At 44.2% G+C, this 12,010-nt stretch overlaps 1 protein-coding gene across 4 annotated transcripts in view; it reads left to right on the top strand.

The window, feature by feature from the left end:
- Positions 1-11,583, top strand: part of arhgap24 (Rho GTPase activating protein 24) — a 31,940-nt gene extending 20,357 nt beyond the window's left edge. For 3 of the 4 annotated variants that reach the window (XM_057018472.1, XM_057018476.1, XM_057018475.1), the window contains 7 exons: positions 5,330-5,452; positions 8,083-8,290; positions 8,515-8,647; positions 8,761-8,834; positions 8,913-9,034; positions 9,219-10,395; positions 10,527-11,583. In XM_057018472.1, the coding sequence (XP_056874452.1) occupies positions 5,330-5,452; positions 8,083-8,290; positions 8,515-8,647; positions 8,761-8,834; positions 8,913-9,034; positions 9,219-10,395; positions 10,527-10,791 (2,102 nt within the window). In that variant the 3' untranslated portion in view covers positions 10,792-11,583. Of the gene's footprint in view, positions 1-1,309; positions 2,610-5,329; positions 5,453-8,082; positions 8,291-8,514; positions 8,648-8,760; positions 8,835-8,912; positions 9,035-9,218; positions 10,396-10,526 lie in introns of those variants that run through there. The other variant, XM_057018474.1, reaches the window with a different exon arrangement.
- The last annotated feature ends 427 nt before the right edge of the window (positions 11,584-12,010 follow it).

Genomic DNA, 12,010 nt, shown 5'->3' with positions numbered 1-12,010 from the left:
AATGCGACATTAGATTTAGGCAATTTTGTTTTTAGATCAAAAGTAGAGCTAAACCTGTGATTCATCACCATGCGTGAGCTTTTCTTTCATAGCTGAACTTGATGACTGATTAGGTGGAAATTAGAACATGAAGCCCAGTTTTAGCTCCACGCGTCACTCCTCCTAAGTGTTTAATTAATACAAATATACCCTAACAGAAGACACACAATAAATACAATTGGAGACTGCTGCTCAAACGCTGACCTATGCTGAAGGGTGAAATCCCCCCCCTCATTCTGTCAGCGCAGTGTGACTATGCTTTTTGAATTCTTTACTTAAACTTAGCAGCAATAACGGCAATAATACAGTAATACCAGATTTAAATGGAATGCAGTCACGGTGTGAAATATGAACCAGAAGGGGCTGAATGTGTATCCCTGAGGGACCACCCTCCATCCAAAATGCCTGACAAGTTTGTAAAGTTAATTCTCTGAATGCTGTAGTCTTTCTACTTATTTCCATTGCATTTCAGACAACTTCCTGTTTGACAGCCAATCAGCTTTGGCAAGCAGGTTTTCATTTAGCCGATCTCAGCAGTTCTGTCTGAGCTGCCCGTCCACACCCATGCTGGGTTTTTTTTTTCTTCTTTTTTCAAAGCTGGCTAACGCGCAGACAGCTGCAACACGGGGGGGAGCGTTGGTCAGTGAAAAAGATTGGCGGGGATCTCAGCCACGGGACAAAGAAATGCTGACGTGGGTGTGTGTTTGTGGGCGTGTAGCCAGTGTTGCTCGGCCAGTTAAAACATATTTTCCAGAGTAACATGTCCAGCGCATTAACAGGAGAGTTGCTGTTGGACTCTTGGCTCGACTTGCAACTTTCAGACTTTATTCTATGTAACAATCCCACCTCACTTATATTAACGATTAGAATTATCCGTACCTTATCCTTAATCTAAAGTTGCAAATAGAACTACTGATGGCAAGAAAACATGGTACGATGACATTTATTTAACAAAAAAAACATTAAGATAACTAAAACTATTAAATCCACTAATAGATTCTCGATATGTGATGAGCTGCAAAGATGAGCTGTTGAGGCTCACATGTATGCAGATATGAGCCTCGACAGCTCAGCTTTATTGCCTCCATCATTTCACGAGTTGATCCGTGTGTCTGATCCATATTTACTTTAAGGTGAAACTGATTCCGTTTACTTGATGGTATATTTACAGCAGCCCTGGCAGGACACGCGGAGATGCCTCAGCCCTTAATTTAGTTGGCGTGAACTCAGAACGGAGACTCTTGGCTTTTTGACAGTCCTAACCTCCACCGAGGGTCCGACTCATCGCTCCCCAGGATGTCCTCGTGACTGCTCATTAAAATTCTGCAAATACTGCCCAACAGCTGGCTTTAACTAATGAAGTTCACTCCTTGTTAAAACAGAGGAGTGAATCTGCAGGGCCCCGATCTTTTTTTTTTTAATGGGTTGAGGGCGTGCTTTGTTGTGGAGACAGAACCAAAGTAGAAAGTATCATGTTCGCCTTTCACTGCCCAATACAAGAGGTTCTCAATGCAATTATTTTTTTTTTGGAGCCATGATTGCCTCCGTTCCCATGTGTGCTTGTAGATGAACAGTGGAGCTAAACAACCCTTGTCCCCTTTGACCTTCGCGGTCTATTCACCTTGTTACTCATTTAATATCAGATGGTAATGGATAGCTATAGCCCGTCTATGGTGCCTGTGTTCTTCGGGCTGACAGTGTCATCGGGGACTCAGGTGGAGGTTGATGTTGTCGTCTCCACGTTGAGCCGACTGACAGGCCAGGACCACCATGACACCATGTAGAGAATCGGCCATCAGTGCCGCGCTGTGGGTCAGGAGAAAGGAGAAACCTCCTGCAGATAACTGGGAGACCCACCTCAGTACAAAGACCTGTATAGCTGACAGACACACTTCCATGGGATGGAGACAGATGTTCTGTGTTCATTTTCAGTCATGTAAAAAAAAAGAAAAAAGGTCAAAACCTTGCCCTCGTGCTTTTTCTGCTTGCCCATTGACTCGTTGGATCTACTTGCTTTACATCTGGATGTAAAACAAACTATTGGATTGTTGACATCACAGTTAAACAGCAGTAAAGTGAAGGCTGAAAAGTCAATATTACCTCATTTCACCCTCTGCAGTTTGGTGCTGAAAGAATAGATCACTGCAGTGCCGACGGGATGTCAAGTGTTTGCTTTTGGGGGTCATGCCCCTCATCAAACCTGTGGCCCTTTTAAACCAAAGCTTTTCGCAGAGATCTGCCCATTGTTCCCATTACAGCGCTCTCAAGCGGTATGTGTGGATCTCCCCAACCCCCCTCCTCAGACCTCACCTCCCTCCCCTCCTTCCCTTTCTCTTTCACACCCCCTCAGCTGTGCTCAGCGGCTCACTCTGAGCTCGGCCAAAAAAGCCGGCGCAGCAGCTCCCCAGTCAGGAACTCCCGTCCCCAAAGCTTTATCCAGACGACCAGGACCCTGTGACCCATTTGGGGAGCTTCTATTTTGAAGCGGTGAAGGGAGATGGAGATGGTTCCTCCTGCGATTTACAGTTTACCACAGTTTGGACTTTCTGATTTATTATCTACCCATCCAGGTAACAATGCTCCGTGCATGCATGTTGACTCTAATTCAGCATTAACGTCTGACTTGAAGGAAACTGATGTATCTCTCCAGACTTTCCTCGGGATCTTTGTTGTGTGACAGCTTTTTGGAGCATCCAGAGACAAAAATCGCTTTTGAATTAAATCATTACTCATAAATCAGATGTGAAAACTAAACGGAACATCCTCCTTTTAATCATTATCATCACTTTGAGCAAACATTTTGCAGGGTTGTCTGCCTTATCACTCTGTGAATAACTTCCTGTTCTGCTGGAGGTAGTTATGATGCAAAGACTTCTGGGAAGACTATCATTAGACACTATTCCAAATCTCAACTTGCCACTGCTTGCATGCCAACATGAAGCCTCTTGCCGATAAGAGAGCCCTGACGCTGATGTATTCATTAAATTTTCCCCTGTACACGAAGGCACCGGGGAGATTACGCCGCACGTCTTTGTCACTGATAGAGCTAAACAATGCAGTTACAGTGTCTGCATTGTTCGCCGCAGCAGCTGCTTCCTTCACCTGGCGAGACTGAGACAGTTTCCACAACAAGAAGTCTACCACAAAATCCCAGCAACTTTAGGACATGCTAAATCATTTTCACACTTCGGCTTACTCACTCTTTCAGACAACACCAACAACTAGAAGGCACTGGGGGCAGGGCTTAAGTGTCTACTTTTTAATGTACCCTGATGGATTGGGTGGCAGTTTTCTTTCCTAGATAGCTTAAGAGTTCCTGTTAAAACCATCTAACCTGTTGCAGCACATACCACAAACACAGACACATAGCAGTTTTTAGGTCTTTGTTTTTTTATGGTTTGTGTTTTTTTTAACGTGCAGTTCCAAAGTGAAACATATGGGATCCACAGGTATTTGTGAGCATTTGCAGGACATTGAGAGCCTTTGTTGTCTCCCACCTGTTTTTAGCCATTAGCGTCTACAGCTGGGCTTGTCTGCTTATTAAAGCTGGTGCTCAGCTTTAGTAATTATGAGACTCACCGCCGGCTACCAGCCTAACGATTTAATGTCAACTGTGAACTTCCTGATGAAATGAAAGGACAATAAAGGAACAACTCTGTGTTCCTAAGTGGTGAAGTTCCATCTTTTATCAAGTCTGTCTCTTTATCATAGAGTCTGTCCTCTGAAGCACAAGTGTGGATGCCTCTAAGAGAAGACATGCGTTCGCTGATGATTTTTAATAACGTATCCACTGTGCTGGAGTCTGCTGGATTGAGAATAGCAACAGCTGTCATGGTTGTCAGTGTAGGTACAGATGCAATATAAGTGAAACTCCCCTGAGTGTCTTGTTGAGATTTGAAGTTTTCTAAAGAGGTAGTGTCACTCATATTACAATCAGTCAAGGAATGTTAATATAAGATATAAGTGAAACTCCCCTGAGTGTCTTGAGTGTCTTGTTGAGATTTGAAGTTTTCTAAAGAGGCAGTGTCACTCATATTATAATCAGTCAAGGAATGTTAAGATTAGGAGGCCACATGGTGTCGCATATGGTATAATCTTTAAATACTTTGTAGATGAGACAAAACTAATAGAACATGAGTTTTATGATGAAGCAGTTGGGACCCTGTTGGCCACACATCCAAGTGGAGTGCACCTCATTCCTGTGTGGAGCAGCACTTTTTACAGCACTTGTGTGTCATTCACACACCAATGACTCAGTGCAGCTGCTGGAGTTGAGTCTGTTATTCATCACAACACCTTTACTCTGGAACACATGGCAACACCAGCTGAAGCCTTTCTGCCAGGCACCAGGCTCGTTTCTGCCGTCATGTCCTGTATTGTTTAATGTATTCTTTTTTAAGATTTCATTCATGAGTTAAGTAGGTCATACAACCATCTTTATAACCCACGTGAGCCTTTTCCAGCCCTTGAGGAAGCTGAGCATCAACAGGAAAAGGCAGGAGGCTGTAATAGCCCTGGTATGCTGTTACATTCTTGTTTAACATAAAACTATTGTTTCCAAAAGGAAATGCTGTCTTTCCACTCACCTGGTTTAAAGCCCTGGGTTAAAATTTAGATCAGGAATCAGGAAATCATAAACACTTTGCATGACATTCAGCGCTGATGTCAGGACGGAGAGGGCTCACCAGTGGGAATAATTCACTGTGGAATCCTTTGAATTAACTTCAATATTTTACTCTTTTTTTCCCAAGACTATAATTGATTGGTTTTGTCTGCCTACATGTGGTCACGTGAGAATATTTTTACAATAAGTCATACAACACAACAAACTGACATTGTTTGCAGCAAAAGATGACTGTAAAAGTATTTTAAGTGCAGTGTTGAATAGAATATCAACTCAATTTTCTCTTGAGTCTGTTTTTTTATATTTGTGTAAAGGGTCATAGTGACACCTAGTGGCCTGGATGTATTTCTACCTGTACTTTTAAATAATATGGCCATATAATTTAGTCTGCTAGTAATACAGATTTTAACTTCCATCGATTTCATCAGGATGTGATGAAGCTGACCTTTATAAATAATAAATCGACTTGTGTGATGCACCATTTGTTTTTTTCTTTCTGTAATGTAGCAAACACTTCCCTATCAGGTAATCTGACTCCGTGTTTGCTTTTTAAATTTCAGTAAATCTGCAGTGTAGCACTGTAAATAGTTCTGCTCCTATCGTAAACTCTAGAACAAGTGCGCCCAGTCTACCCAGTGTCAATGTAGTCTGTTGTGTTTCTAACAGGAGGTGACAGAGAGCGGATGAGCACCAACCATGAGACCTACCTCCTCATGGCCAGCACCCAGAATGACATGGAGGATTGGGTCAAGACGATCCGCAGGGTCATCTGGGCTCCATTTGGTGGAGGTCAGTACCCACAAACTTGTCAAACTTTAATGTGACAGCTTGCTTTCCATTTAGACTGCAACATTATCCCCCTCGGTCTACTCAGACATGTGCTTTACCCTACTGAAACAATAGAAACAATACATTTTTCTCAGTTTTTGGTGACATCACTGAATTATCAGTGGCAGTTTTAAAATAGTCACTCTGTATTTTATGTATAATAGTGATAAGCAATGAGATAATGTCATGAATTGTCTCCTGACTTTGATGAGCCTCATTCTGGGTCGATCTGGCTCGTTATTGACTTAACTGGCAGACACCGGACTGTGTTGAGCATGAATGGAAGAGTTTGAATGAGGATCGGCAGTTCAGACAGCCCTCTGTTACTCAGTGAATGGACGAGGCTGCGCCGGCCTCTCTGTTTTCAGAGCAGGAGGTTTGACATCTATTGCAGTTGACTGCTCTTCAAAAGGACGAGCCACTCGTCAAAGATGCCAGAGGAAGGTGGCTCGGTTTTGGAGCGGAGCCGGTTTTTCCCTGGATCTCCCCGGCACAATCACGGCTTTCAAGTTTTGCAGAAGCAGCAGAGGCCAACTGGCTCCTGATTGGTTCGGCCACTGGCCTCAAAGTGAGATGAAAAATTCTGTTTAGAGAATGACAAACACGCAGAGATTAAGAGAGAGAGAGAGAGACTCGTGTGTGACCCTCGGAGGTCCTGATGGGTTTACTGTGTTGCACTAAAGATTCTGTTATCACCAAACATCGGCGAGTTACTGGTCTGTTTGGAAAAGCAATTTTAGGAGCTAACTCAGACCTTTGCGAGATGTGCAGCTGTGGCTTCTCCATCTGGATCTTTGGAGATTTGTTTCATGGTAATTGTTTCTCAACATTTTCATTTAAACTTTGAACTTATAGCGGTTAGATTTGTTTTAGGTAGAAATTTCACAAAGTCTAGCGGAAATCTTGAGCTTCAACGCTGAAATTGAAAGTGTTTTATAGTCAAAACTCAGCAGATTTATGCGGGTTAAGAGCATTTTCTCTTTCTGTTGCCTATCAAATCATATCTAGAGTCTGTATGATCACTGATCATGAACCAGTTAATGTCACGAAAGATTTGCCGTTTTTAGTCAAGAGCTTGCAAAGAAAGAGTTTCTTTCTGTAGAGTTTAAAATATGGAAGGACACTCTGGATGCTGTTACCATGACAGCAGTGCGAAATGGACACGCTCACTGTGTGGCAAAGAAACACATAATCATTTTTATGTGTAAGGCCATTTTACCTTGAATTTATAAATAAAAATCAAAGAATGAAAAGTGGCTTAATTGCTCTACTGAGGTATCATAATACTATAGATTCTATTTTTTAGCCGTTTGTTGAGTTCATCACATCTGTTTCTCTTCTTATAAACTATTGCACCAACGCAGAAGAGTTTTGACAAAATGACAGATCCGGACTCTGGTGAAAGCACAACTCATGCACACAAGTAGAAGCTTACACACAACAAAACCTGCTGTTTGTTTGTTTGTTTGTTTTTGTTTTTGTTTTTTCTAAACGGTTTGCTTGTTTTACAGATTAGCCCGATCGCTCTTTCGGTAAATGGGGAGGGTTTTTTTTGTCTTAATCCAGTCGGCCACCAGAGGGTGCTCACTTTGCTAAATGATTATGCGCTTCATTCCTACAGTATAAACACATAGTCACATTCCTCATAAGCTGATGCGCACACACAGCTTCATGTGACCCCCAGGAAAACATTCCCAGGCTCCCGACTGTAACGTCAGGTGCAATGACCTCATTTTCTTTTAGTCATTTGGTCTCTGGACAACTTCGGGGTGGATATTCAACATTGTTTGAGAGTTTTCAAAAATCTAGATAAATAGAGGCTGGGTTTATATTGAGTCCTTTGTCTTTGTCAGGCTTGGCATGTTTTTTTGTTTTTCTTTTTAAATTTTTTGAAATGCTTGAGTGCAAACACTTTAAATTCTGTACCCCTGGTGTGTTATCTTACTGCAGCCTCATCAATAGGCATTTCTTGCAGAAGCCAACAAGTTGGGCCACTTTAAAGGGAGGTAAGATAACACACCAGTTAACTTTAACTTCAGTAGTTTGCTTTGCCACTTCCTGCTGTTTCAAATGTCGTCATGAGCACAAAGGTACCGGTGAACTCAGGCTAACTCCACAGGGTATCCTGCCGCACCACGTGCATGTGTGTATGTGTGTGCACAAGTTGTCTGTGTCGGAATTTGGAGACCGGAAAAGTATGCAGATCCAAATCTCTCGGGAAGGCTGCCCTAATCCGCTCTCGTGTTAAGCGTCCATGAGACATTTGCAAGTGGACAAAAGAGAATCGGTACATTAGACAAAAGGCGAGGGCTGCTGAAGAGGAAGTCAGAGATTTGATCACTCGCCTAAAGCTGTCTGGGCCTTATCTAAATCTCTTTACTCAATTTAGCTCCTTTCTTTGATGTGCCTAAGCTGCCGCTTTTTCCTGATTCTATGAAGAATTCTCCCATCACTTGAAGAAGCTCTAAAACCATGTAGAATCCTGCCGAATCCTTTATCATGTCTCCCTCTTGATTGATTCAGCTTTTTAGGGACAGTTCAGCCCCAAATATTTGAAAATGTCTCTGTTTTGATATTCTCTCATGTTTCAGGGATATTTGGTCAGAAGCTTGAGGAGACGGTTCGGTACGAACGCCGGTTCGGGAACAAACTCGCCCCCATGCTCGTGGAGCAGTGTGTGGATTTCATCAGGCAGTGGGGCCTTCGGGAGGAGGGTCTATTTAGGCTCCCAGGACAGGCTAACCTGGTCAAAGAGCTGCAGGATGCCTTCGATTGCGGAGAAAAGCCGTCTTTTGACTGGTAAGGAAACACTGCATGTGATCAGCTGGCCTGTTGATCAGCTACTACTTGAAATAAACTGCATTTAAAATGTTTATGATAAATCGTGATGGTCCTTCACAACTCTGCTGTCTATAATTTGATGTGGTTTACATTGTAGCTCATTGCCTAACAGAAACAGTTCTTTTCTTTTTGTGTTTTAAAACGAGACATCAATCACGTGTCCATTTCTCTGTCCTCCGCAGTAACACTGACGTGCACACGGTCGCTTCACTTCTTAAACTGTATCTCAGAGAGTTGCCTGAGCCCGTCATCCCCTTCCACAAATATGATGAGTTTTTGACCTGTGCCAAGCTTCTAGGCAAAGATGATGAAATGGTAAGAAAGCACTTGGCCACCGTTAAACCGACTTTCACACTTGTTCCTCCTTCCGGAGTGAATAAGTGTCCTTTATAGAACTTCTCTGACCGAGAGTATTCCGTCCTCTGCAGGGTTTGAAGGAGCTGAAACAGCTTGTTGAGTCTCTACCTCCAGTGAACTACAACCTCCTCAAGTATATCTGCAGGTATCTATTGTTGACTGTCTCATTCCAATTATCGCCATTGTGGAGCCACGATAGTTTCATAATTTTTTTGCTTTGCAGATTTCTGGATGAGGTCCAGTCATATTCAGGGGTGAACAAAATGACCGTCCAAAACTTGGCGACGGTCTTTGGGCCGAATATCCTGAGGCCAAAGGTTGAGGATCCAGTAGCAATTATGGAAGGTGAGCGTTCATGTTGTATCTTGGCTTCGCCTCATTGCCTTCGGGCTTGTTGCCTGGTTACAGCAGCCATTGTTCATATTTGTGTCCAGGCGTAGTTATACTGGAGCCCACCACTAGGGCCACATTTATACCCACCAAATTCAGGCCTTCAGCATTCCAAAAATAAAGGTGCTTGTGTTTTCAGGTACCGTTCTGGTCCAGCAGCTTATGGCCGTTTTGATTGGCCACCATGACGTGCTCTTCCCTCAGGGTGACGACAGCCCCACAAGCCTCGAGCTCATCAACAATAACAATGTCGACCTACAGCGCCGTCAACTCGGCGCTGCTACCTCGACCGTCGCCGTTGCGTCTCAGAATGCAGAGAACAACAACACGCAGGTGGCGCGTCACTGCGTTTGGGAAACATCTGATTCGCCGCATCTCCAACACGCGGACAACAGTGGCTCCCCACGCCCTGCCAGCCCCCTTAATAACAGCATCACTGGACGCCTGGAGGTGACCCGCAGCCCGCCGCTGACTGTCAAAAAGAACCCAGCTTTCAGTAGGGGAAGTGGGATCGTCACAAACGGCTCCTTTAGCTCTTCGCCTTCTTCAGAGCCCGCTCAGGAAAAGAATCAGACTTTGACGGGAGGTGGGAGTTTCCCGTTACGTCGCAGCGGAGTGTATAAAGGATCCGGTACAAAAATGGGCACAAGTGGCGTGACGAGCGGATGCAGTGTGACAGCAAATGGGATTGGGGTAGCACGCGTGGGGCTCTCTAACTCCGACCACACGGGAAGTGCGAACAGCCGTAACAGCCTTTGGGTATCAAATGGATGCGTGATGTTACGTGAAAACAGTAAAACACGTGGCTGCACCACGGGGGATCAATTAATCAATCAGAACCGCTTATCTACATATGACAATGTCCAGTTAAACCATCAGAACCTGCTGCAGCAGAGCCACATGGCCCACACGTGTCTGAACAGCAGCTCTGAGGACAAGCAGAGCGTCGACAGCGCCACCTGGTCCACCTCCTCCTGCGAAATCTCCCTTCCCGATAACTCCACTTCCTGTCGTTCCTCCACCACCACCTGCCCCGAGCAGGACTTTTACGGTGGACATTACGACCTGGATGGGCCAGGACAGGACAATGAGCTCCTCCAGACGGGCGGCGGAAGAGAAGCGGAGTGCGGGAACAGCAACAGAGAAGGAAGCGGCGCGTTCAGTAGCAGCCGAGGCACCAACAGCAGCGACAACACCAGCGATGCCTTCGCAGGTGGGAACGGAGTCGGCAGCCACAGCGCTCTGCACAGCTTGGTGGCAGGTCTCAAACAGGAGATGCACAAGCAGAAGGCAGAGTACGAAATCAGGGTCAAAAGGTGAACGAATTTTAATGATTTTTTTTTTGGGTCAAACAAATGTCGGATTTTGGTCCAGAAATTCTGAAGAAATCTGATTTTCCCCTCAGTTCTGTACCTTTTTCTGACCTTGTGATGCATTTTCGTTGCAGCTTAGAGCAGCGTAACCTGGAGCTGGAAACCGAAATGGTGAGTTTGCACGAGGAGCTGGACCAGGAGAGGAAGAAATACACCATGGCGGAGATAAAGCTGCGCAACGCTGAGCGCGCCAAGGACGACGCCGAGCGGCGCAACCAGATGCTGCAGAAAGAGATGGAGCAGTTTTTCTCCACGTTCAGCGACCTCACCGCCACGGGCGCCAACGCCGCCACAGACCCTCGCCGACCGGACCGTAACAACCCCATCTGGATCCAGTGAAGAGCGGATCTAATGATCTAATGATGTGAACATTACAAGGAGCTCCAAACAGGATTTGGCTGCCGACTGTAGATCATAAATGGAAAGTTTTTAACTTAATAAGAGGTGCGGCTAATTTTAGCCATCCGCTTAGCTGCAGGCAGCACCTGGAGTGATGCCATGCTGGCATAATGTGTAAATAGGGCAATATTTAAACAGTTAAGACTCAAACTACTCAATAATGGGTGATGATGAAATGTTGGATTCAAGTGTCGCATATTCCCTGATACCAGACAGTACAATCATATTACTACAGGTAGCAGCAAAAAGCATTTTAAACGTTTTCGCACTATTTTTAATTAATAATCCAACCTCCAATATTGTGATCGATCCATGTTCTCTGCATTTTCTGCTCGTGTACATAGGTGGAAATTCACGCAGCTTTGTGTATATATAAAAATAAATTAAATACGTAAATGTTTAATGTGGTATTTATGTAAATTGGTAATTTTCTTTTGTTTTGTTTTTTATCGTGAAACTTCCTTGCACTTAGGTGTTTGTTCAGTCTCTGCAAGGTGGTACTGGATGTTGTGTGTACCGTTCAAAAAAGGACGATAGCGTCTTTGTGTGTCTGTCTCTTTCACACCGTGACCAAAAACCAAAAGCTCAGACTGTAAATGTTGTATAGATTGTGTTGTGTTTAGATCAGAGGGATCCAGGAATGTTTTGTAACCTGGAAGAAATTAATTTTACTCTGCACGGTGGGTCCCTGGAATGACTTCTTGGATTAAATAAAATATGAATTCAAGCTTCCCTCCTTGTTGTTGCAGCATAACTTTTTTTTTAGATCAGGTCACTTCTCAAAAATATTTACCGCTATTGTTTTTGGTCTCATTGTGGTGCGATGTGTGTTGTCCCTGCAGCAGGAGGTCGTAGGTTGGAGTCAGAGTGGCATCAGCCCATGTCTTAGTCACCTTCAAACAAAATGTCTGCACCAGATGTGAGCCCAAACCAGCACAGAAATGAGCTGGGCTCCTTTTTACCAAGTATCTGTGCTGTAGGTGCTGGGAGAGACTTTAACCCGCCTGCTGGTCAGTGCACATCTGAAAATGATCACTGGCCACTGATGCTGAGGTCTGCTAACGCTTGGTTCTAATAGCATGAATTTAAATATAATAATAAGAAATAATGTTGAGGCACAACAGACTTTTTCATGTCAAATTTCTGATTTCTTTTTCCA

The sequence above is a fragment of the Takifugu flavidus genome, chromosome 20 (assembly GCF_003711565.1).
Source record: "Takifugu flavidus isolate HTHZ2018 chromosome 20, ASM371156v2, whole genome shotgun sequence".
NCBI lineage: Eukaryota > Metazoa > Chordata > Actinopteri > Tetraodontiformes > Tetraodontidae > Takifugu > Takifugu flavidus.
Note: the sequence above shows the minus strand (reverse complement) of the source record. Positions and strands in the feature narration are given on the sequence as shown.